The following is a 25,850-nucleotide window of genomic DNA, read 5'->3' as shown; positions in this document are numbered from 1 at the left end:
TCAGCTAGAGGCACTTTGTATCATCAGGCGGTGTTCGCTACCAGGAACAAGTAATTTTAGACTCTTCCCTAATCACAGGAAACGCTGCTCTTGTGAACACACTATCTTAGAAGGAGACCAATCATTTGTAAACATTAACATGACGATATTGCATTACTGTAAATAACATGTATAATTGATACATACAGGAATACATTTTCTCTAAACTGGATCCATCGTTCAGTATTCCAAAAAACAAGGCTAGCTCCCGGAATGTAATTCCTTCATTTTTAGAATATTGAACGGTGGATCAAATCTAAAGAAATAACAGTACTTAATATAACACTGCATTTTTTCAACCCTTCGGAGTAAAATAATTTATAATGTTGCATGTACAGTGTATTAACTAATCTTCACAATCTCCGACAGTGACCTGGAGGTTCAGAACCGCTTATACCGAAATCCGTAATTGAACTGAAGATTGTAAACGATGATCTGCCCATCTCCGAAAGGTCCTTGTTAATTACTTTCTTTATTTTCTCCTCGACCTTTGTAGTGACCGCTTTGAAAGACGTCTCTCCACCAAAACCCTGAACATGTCACTCCTAAGACAGCTGCAAGTTTAATGTTAAGAATCGACCGGTACTTCGACTCTCTCTTGGACCTTAGTTTTGAAACCCTTTACAATTCGGAATGTGATTCAAGTTCCGTCATCGGTTGAAAGAAATCCAGCTTTGCCGAAAGAGACAACGGAGTTCGATTTTTATACCTGAGGGCGGTAAGACATTTTCGTAAAGCTGCGAGTTTACAAATCCAAGCCTATGGGCAAGATATACGAAGTTTTTCACGTATATTGTGTTGTTTAAATATTGAATATTCTTGTTTCCGTCACATGCAGATCGACTCTGACTTCCACACTGCGTACTGTGGAATGGGTATCGGTGGATCGGACCTCCAGGGAGAAGAGATTAAACAAAACTTTATATAAAAATTCTCCCAACATGATGTCAAGGTTACCGCGTGGAACTTTGCATCGACTTATGCACATCTTCACAACACAATCTGACACATCATCAAGTTTAATTTTATTTCACACAAGTTACGCAATAAGAGTTTAATATTTTTACATTAACTCTTTAAAGCCCAGTGGTAACTATACAAACCACCTGCTTTAACAGTCAGAAATTCTGCATTTTCTATTTATGGGCTTTGTACGATCCTCAGTGTAGGCATATATTATTTACTTAAACAGCATTGGATCACTTGATCTCTGTAACGAAGTGCAGTGTTCTCTTTGAGGTATAAACTGAAATTTTAATTATTATTTTGACGAGCTTCAGTTTCAAAGGCAAACACGAAATAAACTTTCATAAAAATATAAAGCTTCGTTAATAATTTACATGCATAAACTGTGCATTGCACAACACGTATGGAAGCCCAAGAAAAGTTAATTACCTGAGAATAATTAGTTTTCCAGAACGGTTGCTTTTAATTAATTGCTTCTTCTGCTCTAAAAATTCTTTTCGGCAACAGTTTATTGTCCGCGTACAGCAATTCACATTTTCAATCACTTTCTACAAAATCATCCACGCTCATGCCTTTCCACCTGAAGAAGTTGCTTGATCACATTTTGCGTAACCGCGGAGGGAAAAAAAATGTTCTGACGTCAGATCTCCCCACGACATCCGCCGCTGAAAACTTATAATTTCAGCTGTTTCATCACAGCACGCGTCACAGTAAAATGACAAGCAATTATTTAATTTATTTAACGATGCTGCTCCTACTACATAACGTCATTCCCGTCTCTCAAGCAGCCATTTGTCCTTATTTTATAGTTTCTAATCAACACTTCAAACCGTATGAAAGTGATACATGAAAACAAATGAAGACGAAAAGTCAGGAATTGAGAACGCTTAGTTTGACTTAAGTATTAAGCCCTAAAAAAGAGGAATGTAAAATCCAGTCTTACGAGATATTTTATCTCCTGAAGCTTAGATGGTTAAAAAATCGGAATTAAGGAAATATGCCAGTAAAGAAACAAATTATCTTGAAAATGTATGTAATTTTATACTAGAAATTATATTACCACAAATTATGATTCTATTCATTTAATCCCTTCTGAAAAGTAGTCTATAAAATTTGCGTACAACACATAACTTCAAAAAATGTCATTTAAAAATAGCCTTTAATGCATTCTATGTCCGTTTAGAGCCACTCTAATGAATGTACTTACCTATAAATTGGCTTACTGCCGCTGTCCTTGTACCAGATCACAAGAGTCACTTTGTCGGTGGGGCCCGATGTCTGTAGGTCACATGGCAATCTGGCAATACCGGCTAGTACAGCAGTAGTCTCCACAGACGTCACCAAAACAAAAAATGGTTAAAATACCATTAATTGTACATACATAAATCGTAACACATGAATAACAACAATGTTAGGTTCAGTCACTCATAGGAAAGGTAAATTGGTTTGCAACATCAAAATATAAAATATTTTGTAATAAAATATTTTTTAAATATTTTAAAATATTTAAATGCTATTAAATTGTAATTGCGTTTCGTTCTCAATTAGAAAAATTATTGGTCAAGCGAGGAATTCAACAGAAAAATCTACAATACCGCACCACAGTCTTCAATATAACGAAACGAATATCTAAGTATTATTTGGACGAGATTCGGCTTTAAAGTCTTAACAATTCGGATTCAGTTTCAAAAAAGCAGAGCGCTTCACCGTTTCAAAGAAAAATTGATGTACATTGTTTAAGGAAATAATCGCTGCTGATTCTGATAATCTCAAGGAAACCATCAACATATTCCCTGGACAAAACACAGAGTTAGTTTAGTAAATGCTAAAACAGTTGATACATGTAGTTATAAAAGTATGTGTTCATAAAATGTTAATATAGATATAAAAGAGACAATAAAGTTTAAATACATCGTCAAAGAAGATAATCAGCAATCTGGATACAAGGACAAACCACGTTTCCTTAAACTGTGTTACATATGGGCATACTTCATAGTTAAAAACATTTCAAATAAGACTTAAAGATCTCAATAAGACCAAAATTTTAAGCTAAGAACACATTTTATATACTGTGAGATTTCTTCACTCATTTATCTTCGTGAAAATTAGTGGTTGTAACAAATCTGTAACGTTGGCATAGACCTCCGCCAATACTGAATTTAATCTAAATCCATTAACTGTTTGTAAACTAAATGTGGGTAAGGAGAAACTGGCAAACTCCCATTGGTCGTGCATTTATATATACTTCATTAAAAAACACTTGGAAACCCATATAGATTATCAAAAATACGGATATGCCGGTATGCATTAAGGGAACATCTACATGCAAGTCCAATTACAGAGTTGTTTAAATGTCGAAACGAATGAAGTTGTATCTAGTTACCGCTTTCTGAACTGGCTGAATGTTTAATTGGCTGTCTTCAATCAATACGACGCAACGAAATTCTCTAAAACACTCGTTACGTTCCATCAACATGGAGCAGTTTTCAGAACGACGTAATTGCCTACTCGAGTAATTAACTATTTAAGTTTCAAAACATTAAAATTAACAGTACACAGAATCATTATTAGCTAAAAACGGTAAATTAAGAATTAACCCTTCACCAATTTGGTCACTACATTTACACGTCGCATGATGCTAAGTTTATTTATGTTACCAATACACACAGGTCTTTCTATTACGTACAAATGAAAAACTGTATTACACGTGTCCAGGATAACTGAATTTAAAAATTCTGTTTTCTCGATATACTTCAAGTGTTCGCTGCGGTACACATCATTACATATCGTGTGTATTTGTAACTATTATTAATAACCGTTAAAAATAGAATATTAATATTCCTAATTGTGAAAATTAAACAAACTTTTAAATAAAGCCATAAAATCTGTTACGTTATGAAAAATCGTGAAGTGAAATGCGAAATACACATAAACCACTCTTCGTCTCAGACGTCGATAATTTCTGAACAGGGAGACAGAAGATAAATGACGACTAAGGCAGCTTCTCTCAGTGTTGACACAAGTCTGTGTGCTCCTGCAAGTCAAGAATCGATGCTCTGATCACGAACACATTTTCAGGGTTTAATCAGAATGGTCCAATTTCTGTATTCTTTCGGTCACAGGCTCCATATTCCAGATGTCTTCAGTAAGACAAAACTATAAGCAAACAGTGAATATGCCACAAATTTTGAAGTGGTTGTTTGCAGTGCGTTCGAGACTAACAAATGGATTTTATCTGTAATAACTCTTAGACCTTTTCTACTTCTACAGTGTATATAAGACGCGATAGGACAAGCAAACAAAAAGCTTTTCAGAAAAAATCCAGGTACAGTACGTAAAGTTCACAGAACAAAATATAAAATTTTAAAAGACAGTTCAAATTTAAAAACGGTATATGATTCAAATTTTGTGTGAGATACTATTTTGTTACACTACATTTCTTCAGGTGATTGCAGAATAGATATTATAAGGACGATTAAAGTTTAAGAAACAATTTAGTTACCACGAGGCAGAACATTTAAAAGAAAAACAGAAAACCTTATTCACCGAATTTTTAAAAGTACAAAAATTAAGACTGCGCGTCATGCGTTCATGAAGTAGAAGAACGTATATAGAATGTGAAAATATGTCATAGGAACAGATTCCAAAGAACCAGAAAAGGAAAGAAATTTTAATTTTTTCACAGACAACTTCATACTAACTGTGATTTGCCTTCCCAATACTACAGTTATGGATGTTGTTGACAACGCCGTCAAATAAATCACATATAAATAAAAGCAGACTTCAAAATTTACGGAATTCTTTCATTTGTCGACAGGGTACAACCATCTAGTGAGTAGGAGTGACGCGTATCAACGAGAACGATAAAGTTAAACTGCTAATAGTTTAATGAAGGCTTGCGACAACACGGAGCTCGTTAGAGAATTGCATGTGTTCGTTACCTTAATTCTGATTTACTATACGACTTTACTGTTCGCATCGTGTTTCGTAAATTGTGTGCTCCATGTTCCATCGGCAGTCATTTGGATAAAAGACTTTACACTTACGAACATGCAGTATTTAAGACAGTCTTGAGCGTCTAATACGTTATTATTCCACAGTACAAGTTGTCAATAATTATTCGGAAACAATCAGTGAAGATTTTACACGGTTTTGTGTCCAAAGTTACCAATTGTGAACATTTAGGATACTGAGGTAAAATCTAAGTTATATTAGATGGTTTAAGTACGATGTGCAGGAAGTTATTTCTCAATTGGTCGCTGACGAGAGTTTTACTGTACCTCTATTTTCCTTCCCTATTCTAGAAGTTGTAAAATTACTTAAAATTAAATGCAAAATTCTCAACAGTTTATTGCAGATATATAAATTACATTACATTTTGAGGACGTGCGTAGTTAGATGAATAATAAAATATATCTTAAAGGAATAAATATAATGTGTTAGTGAGGTTTGGAATCATCTGGCTCAGGACAAACATAAGTGGCGTAATGAGTCCGATTATTCCATACAAGGCGGTGATCAGATAAACGACTCTTACCTACTCAAGAAGGAAAATACTCCATGAAAAATTTATTTTATTTTATTCTTCGTCAATTTTCTTACATTTATCTGACTTTTTCCTAGATGTTGCATCGTATATTCTGGTAGAAGTTTATCAACGTTTCAGAACCAGCATCCGAAACGCTGTGGTTTTAGTCAAAAAACAAGGTCATGGACGAACTCAGATAGAACATTTACAGCTACAAGTTGTGTCAGACCATCGCTAGAAACATTCAAACTTCGTCTAGCAGGCTAGTAGGCTAAAACATTCAACAATAATAGTCGAAGGGAAAATAACTTGTAAAGAGTAGTTAATGATAATCATTCTTTAACTTACAGTTGTAGTTACTGAATCAGACGGACTGGAATCCTAAATACGACGTAGATATATGAATGTTTCATTTCTGTCTCGTGGATTCAAGTAACTTGCACCAGCGTATGTAAACTAATAGGCCCAGTCAGTTCAATACACTTTGCCAGAAGCCATCGTTGCTCTTTGCTGCAGATGCAAGAGACTCTTAGCTTTAAAATATTTCTGATCCCTGGGATTACACCGGGGAATTAACATTCAGCCGTAACGAGAAAGCTTAGTTTATTGGGTCGTATAAAACCGCTCTCTCACAGAATCAACAACTGAACCAGGATAGCAGATTGCACTATTCGCAAGAGTGGGGAAATTCACCAGAAGTAATTTATTTTCACATTACGTAAATACCATCATGAAATCCATGCCAGAAGGAATTTTCTCATACTGGTAATACTGAACACAATAACATAATTTGCAGGGCAACTCAGGCATTATTACCTAATCCAAATTTTAGCTTTCACCGATATAAACGTTATTATAGTAGGCCCAGTACATAATTAATAAATTCCATTAGTTAATTATACTGACACACCAAAACCTAATTAGGTATAGCTTTACTTTCTTTATAATTCTTTGTAGATTATTTTAAGATTACGTTGATAGTGCAGCAGTTATACACAGTCGAATGAGTTGTAAATATGTTCATTCATGAATTTTCAGTTGCAATTTTAAAGTTAGTTGAATATTTCAAAATAATATTCAGACATTCACTTGAATGGGGCTAAGAAAATACCTTTCAGAACAGCCAGCTGTTCAAAAGCACAGTCAATTCAATTGAAACGTTTGCTTGCACTAGAAAACAGAATACATTCTGCCACTTTTATAAGAAATAACAAATATTCCAATGCACACAAATATATCTCTAATGTCTATTGTTTTAAATACACGATTCTTATTCATAAGCAATAAATTATGACTGTACAAGATGTCCTAATAATTATAATAAATCAGTGACATACTTTAGACCGATAAAACTAATAATTATTCCATATCGATGATCATTAATGCCAGAAGACATCAGCTACAAAAAAAAAGCTTAAACGACGTATCCATGATTCATAAATTTACCACAAACTGGCGGATAAATTTTCTCACCCCCTCCAGGTTAAAAAGACTGCAGTTTTCATTGTCAGAGTTGCAGTCCACATAACCTGCTTCTTCACTGCGCCTCTCTATTTCTGGGGGAATCTGCTACTGACTTGCAAGTTAAAAAAACAGTTGTACATTACACCGGTAAAATAAGCACCTAACACGGACCCCATTGGGACACTCGCTTACGACACGCATGTAATGCTAACGGAGTCTACAACGTCTGAGTAACAAAATTATCAGCATTCTGCTTCCGCCAAAAATTGTTTATCAAGGGTTGCGATATAGGAAGAAAACATTCAATTTTAAATACATTGGTTGCGATTCTGTACACACAGAGCTTTAATATTTATTTAATGTGGGTTCTGAACCTAAAATACAAAATTCAATGATCGTAGGTATGCTTTATTTTCGAGAACACCAAATGGACTGGAAGAAGTTTAGTATTGGAGGCTTACACCAAAAACTTCCACATGAATTTAACTTTGTTTCACAACGATCCAACCTGACCTGTTGTGTCCACTTGATGAATCTGATCTTAGACCCTAGACCTGCTTTATCCAATGGACCCAACAGATATACTTTGATATTTTCACCTGATGGCGAGCGCAGGGACCTTCCGTGACGTTTTTTTCTTTAAGCAATAGTCAAATTCAGGTGTAAAAAATATGTACAAATTCAACACTTTCGTCAATATGCTTCAGATTAGTCAAATACAAATTTCCTAACTGAAACCATGACATTGCTTATAACGTCATGTACTTTATTGTATTACGAAAAGAACGGTCATACTACGATACAGAGCTGGATGCGATCTGCGATGGAATTCAGTCCAGTCCAACTGTACTTTGGATATTATTAATAACACGGTTACTTTGATGTTTACTTTCTCATACCACAGAAAGTGTTATGTAATTCCAAGAAAGTCTACATGTTTCTGGAAATGTACTTTTCGAGGACCTGTCACAGGCATTTCCTTCTGTCAATCTCTATTCAAGTGGATACAATAATGTCTTATGGAGGTCACTACAGAATAGGTCGAATTATTGAAAGGATCCATCATAGTTCAGAATAACATGTTTGTAATAACTTTTAAAAGTGTTTTTTTTGTCTTGTACTCCATACGTTATGATTAATTGCCACGAATAATTTCATCCTAAAACATATTTGAGGTACGAAATTTATCCTGCGAGGTCCTCCTGGCCGAGGTCATTTCTAAATATCCCAATCTGGCCCCCAAATTAAAATAATTCCCCACGCCTGAATCAAGTAATAGAATTCAAAGATAAAGTCTGTACTCTAGATAAACATTATGTGAACACGGTTTATATCAGAATGTCCCTGCCATGAAGAAATAATTCGTTATGTTGCCTCCAACACATACAAAACACATACCGTACACAGTACTTTATACTGGGTAAGAGGTCGTAACCACGCGACATACAGTTTGCTACTAAACCATGTGTTGGAATTAATGTTTTACGTAAGCTGAATAATTGGCAATAATAATCCATGGGAAATACTACTGTACATACGTATACGATAACCTACAAAACTAAATAGATAATCGGGCACATTCACAAATACATGACGAAATTCGATCGTGCCATAGATCAGACAGACCGCGACATCCCACCACACGAGTTCTGGTACATTTCCAGGGTTTTGTGGTGGGAAAATTACTACCGGAGCACGATTATCTGCAAATGTTCTTTTTCCCCCAATTCCAATCATCATTCCAAAAATACTCCAAATAATTTCGATATAGTACACTCAAATAATCAAAGACTTCCTCCTCCTAATTCTGTGCGTACTCATTCATGATCATAATCTCACCTTCTTCAATAACCAATTACAAATCCCTTTCAGTTATAACAGAATCTCTAAATGAAATGTCACAGATAAATTTTTACCACTCTGCTTCGGATTCAGACCATGTCCTAACGACTGACTATTCTGACTACGGTGTTTCGTGGTTTTCCCTCTGTCTCTCTAGGCAAATGTCTGAATAATTCCATAAATTAGACCACCATCGCTTCCTAACATATAACTATTTTTTACTTCATTAATCATCCAAGCATTCGATGCTACATAGAATGAATTATTGACTGCGTCGTTAAATAAAATACAAATAAAATAATTATCACCCTCAAATAACTTATCACATGTTTAATTGTCTTACCACTAAGCACATTTCAAAACGTTCTCTTGCCACTGTAATTACAAACGCAACTGTTTCATCAGAGTATTCCCAACTCAGCGCATTCTGCCCCACTTAGCAATCACAATAATATAAAGCTTGGATGTAAATCACAGTGCGTTATATTGGTCATCACCACCATCATCTTCAAGGTAGATCGTTGATGCGTTCTCCTCTCTCCTGGGACGACCTACATCTCTGTTAACTGTATTAGGTTCTAAACGTTCTGGGCTATTCTATCAGATTCCAACAGCAGAAGATGTTCGTGACATATAATTTTGTATATCTTCTTGCAAATTAAACATTTTGTAATCATTACGGATTTTATGCTATATTAATATTCATAGAGGCTACCTCCAAACACCTGACTTCAAAATGTCAACCTTGCTGTTTCACGTTTTCTCCAACTTCGATTTTCATATAAATTAATATCCAATTTAATTGCGGACAGGTTGGAAGAATATGAAAGTTAAAGAAACTGTTGGCAATAAGTAAATAAATCGAAATTCATTTCATGGACTAACAAATATTCTGGAAGCATACGTATAATGAAGGAAAGACACAAGAATTACGTCATAACCTGTCCTCTTTACAAGGATGAAATATTTACATATCTTCGAAATTATTTATGGAGCATCATGCTGTCTGAATATCCAGTTTTAATCCCAGATCCATAATACTTCAGAGCGGATGTAAACAAGCCACAGAACCCCTTGCATTGCCATCAAAGACAGACCGTTCACTCAAATGCAGGAAGCGGACTTAAAGTTTTAATTTATGTCCAGTAGAGAGTCATTAAAATATTAACATTCCCATGCTAATTAATATACATAAACGGCTATCCAAAAACACTTCGGCTTTGGGCTTTATAAATCGCAATAAATTGGGTGTATGTTGGTAGCTTCATACAAGTACAGTCGCTCTATGAACTGGTATTCAGAGTGCTTCGAAACAGTATGTAAAGGAAATATTTTAACTTATGACAGGCAATGAAACATAGGAAATAAAAAAATATTCAAAGGAATATCGTAACTTAAAATATATAACTTATATTGTTACAGACTTAGAATTATGAGAAGCGCACGTGTTGATGCATGTTCAATAACAACAAATATACACAAAGCAACTAGAAACAGCTAGTATATAAGATTCAGGAACATACTTGACGGTGATATTAAAATTGACTTAACTTTTCAAGTTCTGAATTGAACTAATTCTTTGTACGAAGTATGATAAAATAATTCGGACTGAATTTTCGGATTGCGAAACTAAACATCAAAATGGTTAATGAAATGACTGAGTAGCCCTGATGTTGGAGGTAGTACGTAGATCTGAAACGTCGGTAAACTACCACGAGACTAAACGGTTGAATGTCGCAATGACAAGGTTATTTTCTTCACACACGATGCCGTGAGAACTTGAAATCTAGCGAAATTAATCTCATAAAAGCGGGTCGCTCCCTGTTGGTACGACGTGCTTCTACCAGCTCCCTTCTTCAGGAGCAGAATTGTATTGCAACGTCCCACTCGTACTTTGTACAATCTCTACTACTTTAAGCAATTTGGGGAATGTAATCTTCTCGCCCGGCAAGGACCGCAGTCAACATAAATTGCATTTGCCTTGCGCACTTCTCACCGAGGAACAAGGCTGTAAGAAGAATAAGAAGGTACGGGCTTCCTCCAATCTGCATTACAGTACGTTCTTTATGAATACCAATACTTCATTGTTCTGGATGTTTGCTTTGCAGAATATTCACAATTATCCTAAATAACAATAATCACATTGGTATAAGTAATTAAGTATGTAAGTAATCGTATTTGCTTATACTTCGGCTCTTTTATCCTATCATCTGAACAACGCAAGATATTTAATTACGGGATTAATATAACACACTGAATCACATTAAATCTTTTCATTCTTCAGTAAAAACTAAACTTACTTCAAATATCAAAATAAACTACTCTTTCTATACACAGCGTATTTTTCAGCAACGGAAACTAAAACAAATGTAACATTGCAGTCAAATAGGTTAAAATTCTTTGCGCTTCATACGGTTGTATCCATTAAGTCACTTTAACATTAAACATTTATAAACAATTGTTAATTTCCACAAGTTATATTCTGTTAATCGCCCTACATCTATTGATACTGAATATATAACGTTTAGGTCTAATTACAGTATTTTAACTTTGTACTTTAAAACGTAGTGAGTACGTGCATTATATTTTACCTGAAATATAAGAGATAAACAATAGTTGAAATGTAGTTAATAAACGTTGTATCTCATGATGTAACTCTGATGTCAATTACGTTATAATGCACCTACGTATTGCTACAAACTTCCTCAGACTACATAGAGTGAAGAATTATTTTCCCTGTGTGTCGCTACATGTTTACCATATCAGAATGTTTCAAACTAAACTTTTATATCTTAATTACGTCTAAACTTTATATTTTACAGTATGCACTTACTTTACGACAAGCCGTTTCTGAAACAATTTATAACGTAGATTTGAACTTTAAACAAAACAGACCGGTACAATCCGAAATATATTTCGTTCGATAGATCAGTATAGATGGTCGCTAGCAAATTTCATTAAAATAATGTCATTAGTTTCGCAGGTGAAGCATGCGGACACAAAGAGTATCACCAGATCACGTGTCATTTTATGCATTCTGTGGAAATAACTCGAAAGAAGTCTCTCTATACTGCGAGTGACGTGGAAGAAAATATGTAATTTTCTTGGTAAAATATATTTTATGGCGAGTGATGAGGAAAAGAACGATCTGTTGCGATCATCACGAAAGATTTCGCTAAGACTCATTCCCAGAACATCGATTTGAAATTACCTCACTGTGTCACAAGAGAAGACAATTTCTGAACTAACTTCATTAACTTCCCTACGTTTCTTGCAACCAAACGGAAAACTGATTTACCAGTGGGCAAACTCGACGGCAAACCGAAGAGGCATCGTCATTGACAGAAGGTCGGGCAGTCATTAAAATTACTTGAAGTGGATAGAGTTATTCCTAAATGAAGTTAAGATTTCAGTAGCTGAACTCATAACAAGACTTCAATAAAACATTTCTCGCAAAAACAATGTTTCTCACACGACAAAGTACCTCACAATATTAAAAAAATTATAAATTATTGAACTATGATACGTATTTCTCATTCCTATTATTTAACATAATAAAAATTTTCAAACGCAAAGCTTTTGCCAGTCTCATTATCATCCAATGACAGTCTTAAGCTACAACGTTTACGAATCTCCTAAGTTGCATTTAATCACAGAGACTGCACAAAGAAGTCCCTCATTATGGGCATGTATGTTTGATTTGTACGACTTTATTTTATGTATTCGTGAACCTTGCCTGTAAGGTGTTGCTTTACGTTCATATAAAAACACATTACGCTTACTTTAAACTCTTAAACATGAAAGTTCTGCTGCCACAGTCGCTTTATTGCAATGTTGTGCGAACTCAAATGGGTTTTAAGAGGAGTGTATGTGTTTTAATAAAAACACATAAAGTAAGAAAGGAAACTAATCACAAGTAGTGATGAGACAGAAAACGTACACAACAGAGAACAGAAAGATCGGACGTAACAGAGAGACTCGAAGAGAAATTAAGTGAGAAAGAGAAAATTTAAAAGCGTAGTGGAAGAATTGGAACGTGGGTCATCTTGACTTAGAGAAAGCTATCACAAAAAAAGAGAAAAAAAGCTAGCGGAAAAGTGAAAGTATTTGGGGGAGAATCGATAAGCTCATTGAAATGCCACACGAGTTGAAATAAAAATCCCAATTAAAACATATGAATAAAAATAAACACAAATATTAGCCAAATCAGTAATATTGACTATTAATTAAATTCATTCGTGATGGATGCAGTAGCTGTAATTTTTAGTAAATGTGCTACAATTTGAGCCATTAGTTATTAACGTACATTTTACCGCAAACCACAAACAAGCATATAAAACTTATACAGCTCTATTTTCCAACCTGAAGATGGAGGACATACGTTTTTCCGAAACTTTTGTATTCACCTATAAGACTACAATGCGCCACAACCCAGAATTTTCCAAATTCAAACAAAAGCATTGCATAGTCCTCAAACAAACAAGAAACAAATCTAATTTAATACTAATTTAACCAGGTTTTATTTAAAGTCTCATTTCCACGAATTAAATGTTGGGTAGCAACTGTAATCTGAATATAAGAACATGATGCTTCAAAACTTATTTTAAGAACATGGTAGATATTCATTTAATTACGTTAACCTATGACCTGAAGCTTTCACGGGGACTTCTTCTAGGGCTACCAGCCGTGTAAGGAGACTTAATTAAGAAAACACCAACGTACCCTGAAGACGAAGGACGAAGATGGTTCTAGAAACGTATGTTTTCTCTTCATTAAGCCACCTTACACGGCTGGTAGCCTGACAATAATTTATTATACGTTAAACTACTTTGTCTTTTCCCCGTCACTGGACGGCTGGTTATTTACTGAACTCTGCTGATATATTTTAAAGTTTACCCAGAGCATAAATCTAAGTACAGATCAAAGGACGTCCACTTATTAGCATTTAATAGAATAATAAAGTTTTAATTTAATGCCGTGAACAGTGGCAATATGGTGTTTTAGATTCCATGCGGAAAATTGCATACAGAGGGAATACATAAGAACTTCGGACTTTAAAAATAATACAGAGATCAAATGTGGTGTACTTAGAACCTCACACTCACCGGTCGATAGAAAATCTCAATGTTTTTTTAAAGAGCCGTGTGATTTTTGTTGCAAAGTTCAAAGTGCGCCGCGTTTTATTCTGTGTGATTTTTTTAAAGTACAAAGTTCTTCTGTTAAATAAATGTTGTTTCACGGCAAAAAGCCTAATACCAATAATAATATTATTTAAATTACTATTACTACTCAGTTTCCTATAATTATCATGTTGATTTTCTTGTGTATTCAGCCTAGCGTATGCCCAAACATAAACAAAAGTTGTGGTTTCTCTATCTTGTCATGGTAATAAGAAGTGATCGTTGCCATGCACTGCTGATGCAGGTTTTGTAAATGGAATCCACAAACGTTTAGGAGAAAAGGATGACATGTCTTGAAGCCGTTTCAGCTTTAATAACTTGTGTCGGGAAGAAATTCCGAGAAAATTTTAATTTGAGTGAAACTGCTGACATTTCGTAAGTTTCACTTCACACTGCAGTGCACTACTAAATTATATTATTTCCATTAGTTTACACCAGAAGAAACCCATCACCTGGGATAAAAGACGACGTTTAAAATAGTGGTTCCGTATTTCTAGTGTTTTAAATTTCAATCCGTAATTTACCTGAGCAGTCTATGTTACCACACTGAACTCTGCAAAATCTTCTCCATAATAACAACATTTTCTGAATAAACTGTAACTGCATTCAAGTATCATGGCCCACAAGGACCATTCATGGAGCCACAGAAAATATTGACTCTAAGGACAAACAAATTAGATGTAGTACAGATCAGATAAATTCGCGAAGTATAAGCACCATGTTTTCATGATAAACACCGTTCACGTTTTTGTATGTATGTACACATACAATTAAATGCAACTTGGGACTGATAAATATCACCCGCCGCAGTGTATAATTTTACGAAATCTATGCAGAAAACGTTTTTGAAGCTAGTAGTTGCTCAGCTAATCAATAATTTATCGGCCGTTTATAGAAGCCGAAAATTTAAAAATTTTCGTAAGGAAATGGCGTGCAAGTGAGTGGACTTGAATAAAGTGGACAAGAACAGCCAGGTTGTTATGAATACAGTAACAAAACACCGAGTAATGGAGAACGAGGAGAATTTTTTGAGTAACTGTCAAGACTATCACCATCTCAAGAAAATATCTGCTCCATGGAATTACTTTCACTTATACTTTTCATATAGGGTAATTCCGGGAGAGATGCCGCACTTTTTGCAACACTTGTTCTAACTCAATCCGAAAATGGTCAAAACGACTGAAATTTCAGAGATATTATATTCATGATCTCTATTATACTAATCCATAAACAAAATATCTAAAGCAAATTAATTCTCAGAGATACAGGGCGATAAAAAAAAGTTGTATTTGCGGCGTCTCTCCCGGACATGCCGGGAGAGACGCCGCTCTTTGAACACATCTTGTGAATTCAAAGAGCAACATATGTAAATGAAAACTGATGAACTTCATTCAAAGTAATTAATTAATGTGAACATTAACATGGAGAAAATATGTGAATACCAATAAAAATTGAAAATTTAATGAATATTCAAATGAATTTTCAATTATCAAGTAAATTGAAAGAAAAATGTTCCAGAGGTTGCTTCGAGTCTAAGTGTAAACCAGTGAATTAAGTCTAAGCGTTAGTCAATGAAATTTGTACGGAGAGCAGAATTCATGCAGTCAATTTCTGCAACAGTTTTCCCAGTACTCACAACACTTGTTGGTGTTACAGTTTTCAGGGGTCTCTTGATTAGAATTTTTTTTTTAAAGTTTCCCAACCTTGTAGACCTGAAGTACTCGGACAGTTTACCTTTGCCTCTTTCCTCTGCTCTTTGACTTCATATCCTCTTTGCTTCTTTCGCCTTTCCTCTGTTGGCTGCTTCAGTGAGGACAGAAGCCAGTTGCCTCCTTGCTGTTGAGTTTTTTCTCGGTATTTTCAACACTGGACTGATCTTCCTCAATAATATAAGATAATGCAATAGAACAGGCATTTTTGAGTACTCAATATGTATGTGTGTGATTTTTTAAATCAGATGTGGTATTTTTTTAAGTGCGGCATCTCTCCCTTAATTTCTTGTGGCCTCTCTCCTTATCTTCAGGGAGAGACGCCGCCCCCTCCCACTTGCCTTACCAAATGACCAACATGGCGGCCACGTCGTACAAAGTCAAGACCAGCAACGCTGGAAACCTCTAATGTATCGTGATTTCGTAGTTACTTCGACTGGAACTAAAAAAGACACATTTTATGAAGAGTAAAAATAACTTTGAGCATAAAATTAACAAACTCGCCGCATAAAATCAGTTATAACTCTCGCAAAACAGCACCGATTTTCATTGCGTCCACTCACAACATTTCTCTTGGATCACTGAACAAGGACATGTACTGACATCGGAATAGAATTAACGGAACCCACCGAATTAGAAAATGCGGCGTCTCTCCCGCCGCGGCATCTCTCCCGGATTTACCTTACGTCGTAAACAGAACGAAATATTTCAGGAGATTATCATTTTACAACTTGATACAAATTATTTCCATGGAGTATTATACTTTCGAACACCATAAAAAATACAGCCCTACGTGAAGAATTTAAAAAGGGGGGGAATAAAACAACAAATTAAACAAAAGAGTTCTGGAAATGCGAGAGAAAACTGAAAAAGGAGTTATGGAGGGGAAATGAAAAGAGGAATTAGATTTAATAAACACATTACGGCCACTTGGTGTGCTGTAAATCAGGAGCAGACCAACCACCCAGCCATTCAAGTCTCCACACAACAGTCTGCAATGTTTCACACACTAATTAATTCTCAAGCGAAAATTGCTATTTAAGCTAAAGTTTACCCCTCGTATCTGTGCAAAGTCCAGATTCATCCTACGTTCTATCAAGTAACCAAATCCACAGGCACTGAGTCTTTCTTACGAATTTAAGAAATCTCCCGCCTTTTACAATACTCGTCTTATCGACTAATGAGACTGAATATGTACTATCTATTCTGGGCTGTTACGCGGTGTAGTCCGGTATATGATGCCGGGATTCGAACCCAGGAGTGTTTCAAGATTGTGGGCTTTGTTTACGTAATACACTCTTCGATACAAACATCTTTGGTCTGGGCATTGTTGTTCTATAGTGCTTAGCTCTTGAGCAACAGAAACCATCTTCACTGGAACTCGAACTCAGGACAATTTCTCAGAGTTCTGCAGTTTATGAATGTCGTTCTGGTCTAAAGGAACAATAATTCAAAATCTGGTGTAAATTCACAAACGTTCTCGAAATGTAAGCGAGCATAAACATTCATCTTACCCTCTACTTCGTATGAAGAAAAAAAAAACTGTACGTTTTGGGAGGGAAGAGGAGAAGAGACTCGAATATAGATTCACAACATAAGAATAAAATTCGCAACTTATATAAGGCCAAATATTAATTAACATCAATACTGGTTCACTTCCAAGCATACGCATGACCTGTTATCCATACCAAAAGGTAACAGAAATAATTAATCTTCGTTCATGTCCTGGTGTTTGTACTAGTAGGTTCTTGTTTAAATCAACCACACTATTTCAAGAAAGTAGCGACAGTGATTTACGATTCGTAACGAAATGATAAATGTTTATAAACTCTACACGGTAAAATCAACTCCTAACACATTTATAAACTTCCATTTATCACTCTACAGTCTGAAACACCACGAAAACAAGTACGGGGCAAAGATGGGGTCCATAATCTCAACACGTGTTTGATAAATTTCATCGTACTTTTCTAGATTAACTAGTGTTAACTAGGTCTACAGCTTCCAAATGCGGGATGTTGTTTAAGACCACCGTTTCTTTTTATTTCTGCGAAGACGAAGTGATTCTATCACGTGTCTGCTTAACGGCGTAAACAAATCTTCACCTTACAGGTAGACCCAACTGGCTTGTGTTTATTTGATGAAACAGAACATAATATTTGTAAGTTAACGCGCATTTCTAATCCCAGACACTAGGAAATGCTGCATGATAAAAAAATACGACAGAAAAATGAAATACGTTCGAGCGAACAGGGAAACGATCAGACTCATGGGCTTAATATACGCCGATCTACAAACTTAATTAATAATATCGAAATATTCCGCGGTAAATACAACAAGTCATAATTCGACAAATATTCAAACTCCAAAGAGCAGCACTTCTTCACGAAAATACATAATTCAGTAGGCATACATTCAGCAACAAGTGTTAAGAAGGAGAATGAGGCTCGTACAACTATGTAAATAAACTAACTAAAATAATTTAATTTTAAAACGTTTGCCATATTTCTCCGTAGCATGGCCCAGGGGATAAAATATTAAGCTCCCCCACACACATGCACTAGCCCTGCTGAAACATCAGCAAAATCTAAGAATACCCCACGCGGTGAATAAACACGCATCGAATAATCAAATGGGGATGTGGTGGCGAAGAACGGTCCAATGGTTCCAATACAACTTCACCCCTAAGTTATTACCACTGAACCAGTGGTTGCGGGGTTAATGTTACAATTTGGCCGTCGTGAACTGTAGTGGGGGGTTGTTCCCTTCAATCAGCACATCTCAACCAATCATTTTCCTTGTAAAATGAAAGTCCGGAGGGTGTCTTCAACCTATCAGCAAGACTCTTGAACTTTCGACTTGTAAGAACCACCCCAAGGATCCGGGGTTGCACCTCCTCTTCCCCCGCGCCAACGTTTCTATTCCGCAGTTCATCGGTGGCGGTCTTCGCCATTTTACCAACAGTTCGCGGCAACCCGCCAAACAACACATTCAGGGCAATTTGAAATAAATTAATCGAATTACATGAACCACGGAAATGCACGAAGCGGCGAGCGAAGCGCTACGACACACACAAGAGAGAAAAGCGAGGGGTAGAAAAAAGCCATGATGCATTTCCGTTCTCAAAGGGGTTTGTAATTATGGCTGCTAATGTGATTACCTCATTTCCAGGGGCCTCGTCCGTTAGTGCACTGTACGTCTGTGCGCGCTCTCACTCAGTCTCCACCCCCACCCCCACCCCCCATCCCCCGGCGGTGGCGTTTTATGGACTCGTACAACATCCATCTTTACTAGCGCTGATGAAGCCCTTCAGGAGTCTGATGCCTCGGGCGGGCTTCGCTAAAAATTAGCAGCCACCTGTAATTATTCTCTGTACTCGGCAGGGTTACTCCCAGTAATGTACCCAGTGCCATCAGCACATTTTAACAGCGTTCGCTGCCCAGAAGCACATATTGTCAAAGCAGAAAAGAACGCGAGAAATCAGAGGCGGAATGTTATCAACGCACCAGCCTAACTGGTGTAACGTTATGAATCGTTAATTCTACAAAAATTACACATCCGTTTGACTACGGCATTAACATTAAACGAAACTTCCTATTTCTGCTCGCGAAATAACGTCACAAATGCAAACAGAACCGTTTGTATAGATTAGGAGACCCACGCGAAGACGACGCCCTGATGACGGAGGCAGTATTACCTCCGAAACGTTGGTTAACAACTACCAGACTACACAGCGTAACAACCCAGAAGATAGAAATCTTCATACTCTGATGACGGAGGCTGTATGACCTCATAAACGTTGGTTAACATCGACCAGACTACACAGCGCTACAACCCAGAAGACAGAAATCTTCATACTCTGATGACGGAGGCAGTATGACCTCTGAAACGTTGGTTAACATCGACCAGACTACACAGCGCTACAACCCAGAAGACAGAAATCTTCATACTCTGATGACGGAGGCAGTATGACCTCTGAAACGTTGGTTAACATCGACCAGACTACACAGCGCTACAACCCAGAAGACAGAAATCTTCATACTCTGATGACGGAGGCAGTATGACCTCCGAAACGTTGGTTAACAACTACCAGAATACACAGCGCAATAACCCAGAAGACAGAAATCTTCATGTGTATGGTTGTCTTCTGGTTTGTGATTTCGTGTGTTGATGTAGAAAGCCAACGTCATCAACAATATGCACTTCTGTTATCATAACACGCAGGCTACTAACCTGAATAAAGAAAAAGCTCATTCAGCATACGCCCAGGTCACACAAGTGGTCTATTCCCTTCGTGTTCACCGAAGGAGACTGTAAAATGTATCCTGTGCGGAACTCCGTGACTCATTCACCCATAAAATATCACGTGAAAATTGGAATCGCGAAAGTCCTCAATGTGAAAAGTATGAACTACGTAACAATACAAATAGTGCCCCAATCCCGCACTGATACTCATCTTTATACACATACCTAATAATAATTAATCCTTAGCGCATTATTATATCCTGAATTAACTAACACATTATCTAATATGTTCCATGCATCATGCATAAATCAAAGCTAGCGTTTGCTGTGGAAACTTCCACACGTAAAGTAAGTGGTGCTCCATCATAACATCTTTGGACGCATCAATCAAAGCCACACAAACACAGCACGGCGATGAACAAGATTAAAGCAACGAAGGCACTCGCTGACTACCCATTTCACACACAATACAGAGAGGTCGGTAGGACCTATCCTCTGTAGTTATCTTACAACCGATCGCTGAATCTAATCAGAAACACTTCCATGTTACATACACGTCTACATATCAAAAGCCGGGGGGGGGGGGGGCAAGACACGATAACGCCCGTGATTTTAACACCGCCTAAACCTGTTTTATCACGGACTCCAAACGCAAACTCGAACCTAAATCTTCACAAAACAATACCGGCGTTTGCATGTATCCACATGACTGAAACGTTCATGATTATACAATTTAATGCCAAAGTGGGCACTACCAGAACACGCCAAAAACATTCCTCCTTCGGAAAGTAACATATGCCACTTTGACACACACCAACTAAAGGCCTGTACGCACTAGGGCACAAAGTCGCTTGATGTGCCGCAACAAAAATCATGTGCCCGGTTATCGGTCGAGAGGCGGCAACACGAAGGAACATCAAAGGACGTTCGAGTGTTGCAATAGCTTGCGTGCAGTGTGGACGTGTCGCGGGATCAGCAATGAATGTAGTGGTCGAACGATCGTGTTTTAAAATTGATTGAATTATACCATGGAAATCAATGTCTATGGAACTGGCAACATGCCGATTATAAAAATCGGAATAAAAAAACAGAAGCATGGAACAGCATCGCGGAAGAAATGGGATCACCACGAAACATCATCGACGCGAAAATGCACAACATTCGCTCACAGTTTATGCGCGAAAGAAAGAAAATTCAAAATTCTATGAAGAGTGGCGCGGGAGCTGTTGAAGCGTATGTTCCAGCTTGGTTTGCCTACCTGCATTTATTTATTTTGAATAATGTGGACCCTGGCGATTCATCAGACACTTTAAGCCAACACAGCCAATGTTCGGGTGGAATAAATATAAATAAATAAATGTATACATCAGAGATGTATAGGAATCCCCAGAAGCCAAAATCTAAAGATTATGGCTAATCTTGTCTCTGGTTTCACTGAATCTCGAAATTTTGTGTTAGTCTTCGCAATTGAACTCCCAACCATTTGCAACAGTACCTCGAAATCAGTTGTCGTTATTCTGGTGAAGTTGCAAAATGATCCGTCTGACATCTGTAGGTTTGAGAGTACACAACGTGTAACCCTTTCTTCTAAAAACTTTCTTACCCACACTCTTTTTTTGAGCTTCGATTTTTTTTCAACTAAATGCACAGGTCAACAGCACCTCCTCTTCCGACATCTTCACATACAATGTGGACGGATGTATCGGTGTCTCATGTCGCTGCGAAATGCCCCCCGATACAAGTCGCTCAACTTGTATCGCAACATGTGCCCTAGTGCGTACAGGCCTTAATGTTCTCTCTAGATACCACACGTTATCAATACAAGAATGTTTCATGGCAGTGCTGGGCTGAATTCTGGAACAAGTGCGGATGAGAGTCCATCCACAGTTAAACAAGTGCAGACAAAACGGCTTTCGCAATGAATAATGCAGAAACAGATTTTTATGTTTTAATAAAAAGAGTATTTACAATTTTCATCTTCATAACAATCCATGAATGAAAACGACAGTGAACGTTCAATGCCACAGCACGCAGTTCAGGCTATAAAGAGGCTGAACCAATAGCACTGCTCGAATGAAACTCATTTCGACCGATTTCAAAAGTAGGCCTACTGTCTGTGGTTAGTACTGCGGGTGCACAATGACTCTAATTAGAATCAAAGGCAGTGTCTTAAAATAATGCCGCATTGCCTTCGGTTAATTAATACTAATTGAAACGAAGGCCACTTGGAGAGGCAAATTCATTAAAGGAAACGAACTATTGCTCCTAACACTTAACAACCAACGGATGCTTCTCATGCATTCGAAGCATGAGGCGCGGTACACGGCGTCTCACTGACGACGACGTTTAACATAGCCTGAATTGTTTATCCGGTAGTACTTTCGACCACTTGCATCTACAAATTCGTCCACGAACAATACATCAAATCTGGTTTGGTTTCATATAGGATTTGAGACTTTCGCGGCGAGTACAATCAATAAAATCTTCTCGGGCAATCAGCCGCGTCAAGTGGTCACCGTAGTAAACCGACGTTTCGGGAACCAACTCTGTCCCCATCATCAGGGTTCTGATGTGTCTGGCTACCTCGGAGGTCGCGACTCGCAGCGTGTTACATGTCCCACCCACATCTTAACCTCGGCACTAAAGAAAGGAGAAATACTCCGGACAGAGCAGAACGCAAGTGCATCAGACTACAAGAAACAGAACGCCAAGTACACCTTACACAAAGGTAGGGCTGGTTTAATTTCTTTGAAGAGGCATTTTAATCTAAATTACGAAGTAGCTCCAAGCCGTGACACGCTATCACGTGTGCAGTGTGCAGGCGCGGGTTTATTTTTCTGTAACTCTGATTATAAATACAGTTCCAGGAGCTGTTCAGACGGAGCTTAATTTTGCATGAGGTGACATTGAGCCTCCTCGCGCCGTATAATGAATGAACCATCACCCCCATTTTACGACGCAACTAACGGAGGTCGATTACAGGCAACCGCCTCGTCCTACAGCGACTGGGAACTGCCCGTGTTTAAACACGACTGAAAAATAACGAGTCACAAAAGAAAAGCATTATTCTCCGCAATGCAAACACGGAGCGATCTCAAAGCAACTTCACACATTTCAAGTCTTGAAACATTTTTAACTACCTTTCGACAACTCCACTGTTCAGATGATATCGTAAGAACATGACTGAGGCTCATCTGGTCAAGACATTTCCAGCTTTTTATGGAACGCGAAAGTTCATCCCCCGGTGAACCCTGACCTAAGCCAGATTAAGTTCACCTCACTCTATGGCAGGGGTGCTCAAACCGTCGCTTGGGCGCGCCCTGGTATGTATGTGCATATATATATATATATATATATATATATATATATTATGTGTCACCCTGTTGACAGAAAATATTGTTACCTAATACGAGAAAACAACATCGGCAGTATTTCACAGTGACTATTACTGTGAGCAATTGTTCTACATACTCACTAACAATGTCAAATCAAAAATAGGACACAAGTCACTAATGGGAAATACGATTAAAAACTGCAACAACAGAAATTAAACCCCACAATGAAAGATTACTCAGGCAAATCCAGTGCCAAATATATCAGCACAGACCGGTTTTGGTAAAGAAAACTACTGATTAATATGAACCTGTCTGGAACAGTAGTAGCATCTTGAAAAAAAAAGACAACAAATTTCCAATATGTAAGATGTGAGGTTCTCACAGCGGTGAGTGTGAAGATTTCTGTCTTCTGGGTTGTTGCGCTGTGTAGTCTGGTTGATGTTAACCAACGTTTCAAAGGTCATACTGCCTCCGTCATCAGGGCGATTCATCGACCATACTACACGGCGCAACAACCCAGAAGACAGAAATCTTCGAAGTTCCAATACATTTTCATTTTACTCAATCGTAAACTTGTGGCTCTTATTTCGATTGCGTGAAGATGATTTTTAATAAAGATGTTTAAATAATAATATATTTGATCCGCTCGAGCTTTAAATATTCAACGTTGCTATATGATTGGAAAAGATTGATCACCCCTGTTCTATGGTTTAAACAGGACGGACTAAGGGCCGGCGAAGTACGGAAAAAGTTACCCGGAAAAGAATAACTGAATGTATGTATGTGGTTTATTTTTTTATCAGCTTCAATTAAGAGTTTTAAGAGTCGCGATAACAAAGAGAACTTAATTACAGTAACCGACGATCGATGTTTGAATTTGGAACGAGCGCTAAGCTTGGTTAAACAGGCCGGTTGCCTCTACACTGACTGAGGGAAGTAACGTCCAGATCTCAGTTAACCGGCCCGCCTCTTCGACGAACGTCGCAAATTTGTTGTTGTTCTAATGGGGGCGGGACACGTGTATTACTGTTACTGCACTATCAGAGAAGCAACTTCATAACCCACGTCTTTCTATAGCTCTATCCATGCGCGGTAGGTATTATAACTTGAGAGAAAGTCAGCTCTCTAATAAATTATCTATCTTTAGTATCAGTAGAAATAAAAAATAATTACAGTCCAACCTATCTCATTACAAAATAAAGAATATGATATGAAATATTCACTTTAACATTAAAGGAACAAAATTGTCGAATAATGTTCAGCAAAACAAAATGGTATCAATTTGCCACTCAGCTTTTCCGGCAAAACTAAAATGCCCCTGTGGATACTCATATGCCGTCCGAAGCAACGTATGTCAAGCTAAAATCGAGTGTTTTAATCTGTAAGAACACAAAATAATATAAGCAGTAGGTTACTCACCAATAACATTTGACCAGTTATCATCTCTGCAACGGACACTATTCGCTCTTCACACATGCACACGACTAAACCGACCTTGAATCATGCACCAAAGCTTACACCTGCGACACCCGGCAAGCAACTGTCGGCGCAGTAACTCTTCGCTTGCAAATGCTACCATCATAACCGACAGAAACTTCTTATCTCTTGCCACAAACTACCCTTTCTACACGTGGCTGGATTAGGCCTAGAGTGCATATGACGATTCACCAGTAAATACATATACGTATAATGACAATTTATAGTACTGTATACAGTCATGATGGTGACGTGCTTGTACTACAAACTTCATTTCGCAGCGGTCTGAATAGACATACACAGATTAAAACCATTTCATTCACAATTGCTTTCCGTTTCATTTCACTACTGCTTTCAAATTTACATCGTGCTAAATTGAAGATGGTGGTCTTCTGCTTTGTTGGGTCTGTGTACATGGTACTTAGTTTTCAGCCAGATTTTATCCCAGGGCCGGCAAAGCGACACGTGTTAAGGTAAACTGCTCTGCGCACATGAATCACGAAGTCAGCTGACCGGAAGGGGGGGGGGGGGAAATCGCTTCGCCATTTTGCTTGGGGCCATCTGTCTCCAGCGTTGCCATGTTGAGAAGGAACGTGTACTTTAATGACGTAAATTCGTCTATACGGAAGGGTCATTCGGCAAATCAGCGTAAGATCCAGCGCCGAGACACATTTAAACGTTAATTCCTCAGGAATGGTAAGAGTAAGGGTAATGTAACTTATATGAAAAATGATCAGTAAATAAAGACCTTTAAGAATCTGTAATGTATTTTGTTGTAATTATAATTATTTATACATTTATTGTAAATTTAATGAACAAATGCGTACAATTTTCGATGTATCTGTCGCGTTAAGCGCCCGCCTCTCGAAAACCGTAAGAGTTGGATCCGGACATATTGCATACGAAATACGTATTACGTCATGAGCTTTCCAAATCTGTTTTCAGATTTTACATATCTCGAATGGTTTAGGTTCTACAAACATTTGTTTATACGAACAAAGGCGCATCGCACTTCACGCTACTTCTGCGTCTGCGTAGTTGCGTCGTACTATGAAGAGATAAGATG

General features: G+C 37.4%; 1 protein-coding gene across 1 annotated transcript in view; it reads right to left on the bottom strand.

Annotated features, from left to right (window-relative positions):
* The window catches only part of LOC147871780 (uncharacterized), a 73,824-nt gene extending 48,537 nt beyond the window's left edge, over nt 1-25,287 (bottom strand). Inside the window, exons 1-2 of the mRNA XM_087360138.1 lie at nt 24,728-25,287; nt 2,213-2,331 (exon numbers count right to left, since the gene is read on the bottom strand). Of these exons, the coding sequence (XP_087216264.1) occupies nt 2,213-2,331; nt 24,728-24,784 (176 nt within the window). The 5' untranslated portion in view covers nt 24,785-25,287. The remainder of the gene's footprint in view (nt 1-2,212; nt 2,332-24,727) is intronic.
* Nucleotides 25,288-25,850: the final 563 nt, after the last annotated feature.

The sequence above is a fragment of the Zootermopsis nevadensis genome, unplaced genomic scaffold, assembly GCF_977971745.1.
Source record: "Zootermopsis nevadensis isolate Lab colony 2312 unplaced genomic scaffold, Znev_1.0 Znev_ptg000039l, whole genome shotgun sequence".
NCBI lineage: Eukaryota > Metazoa > Arthropoda > Insecta > Blattodea > Termopsidae > Zootermopsis > Zootermopsis nevadensis.
Note: the sequence above shows the minus strand (reverse complement) of the source record. Positions and strands in the feature narration are given on the sequence as shown.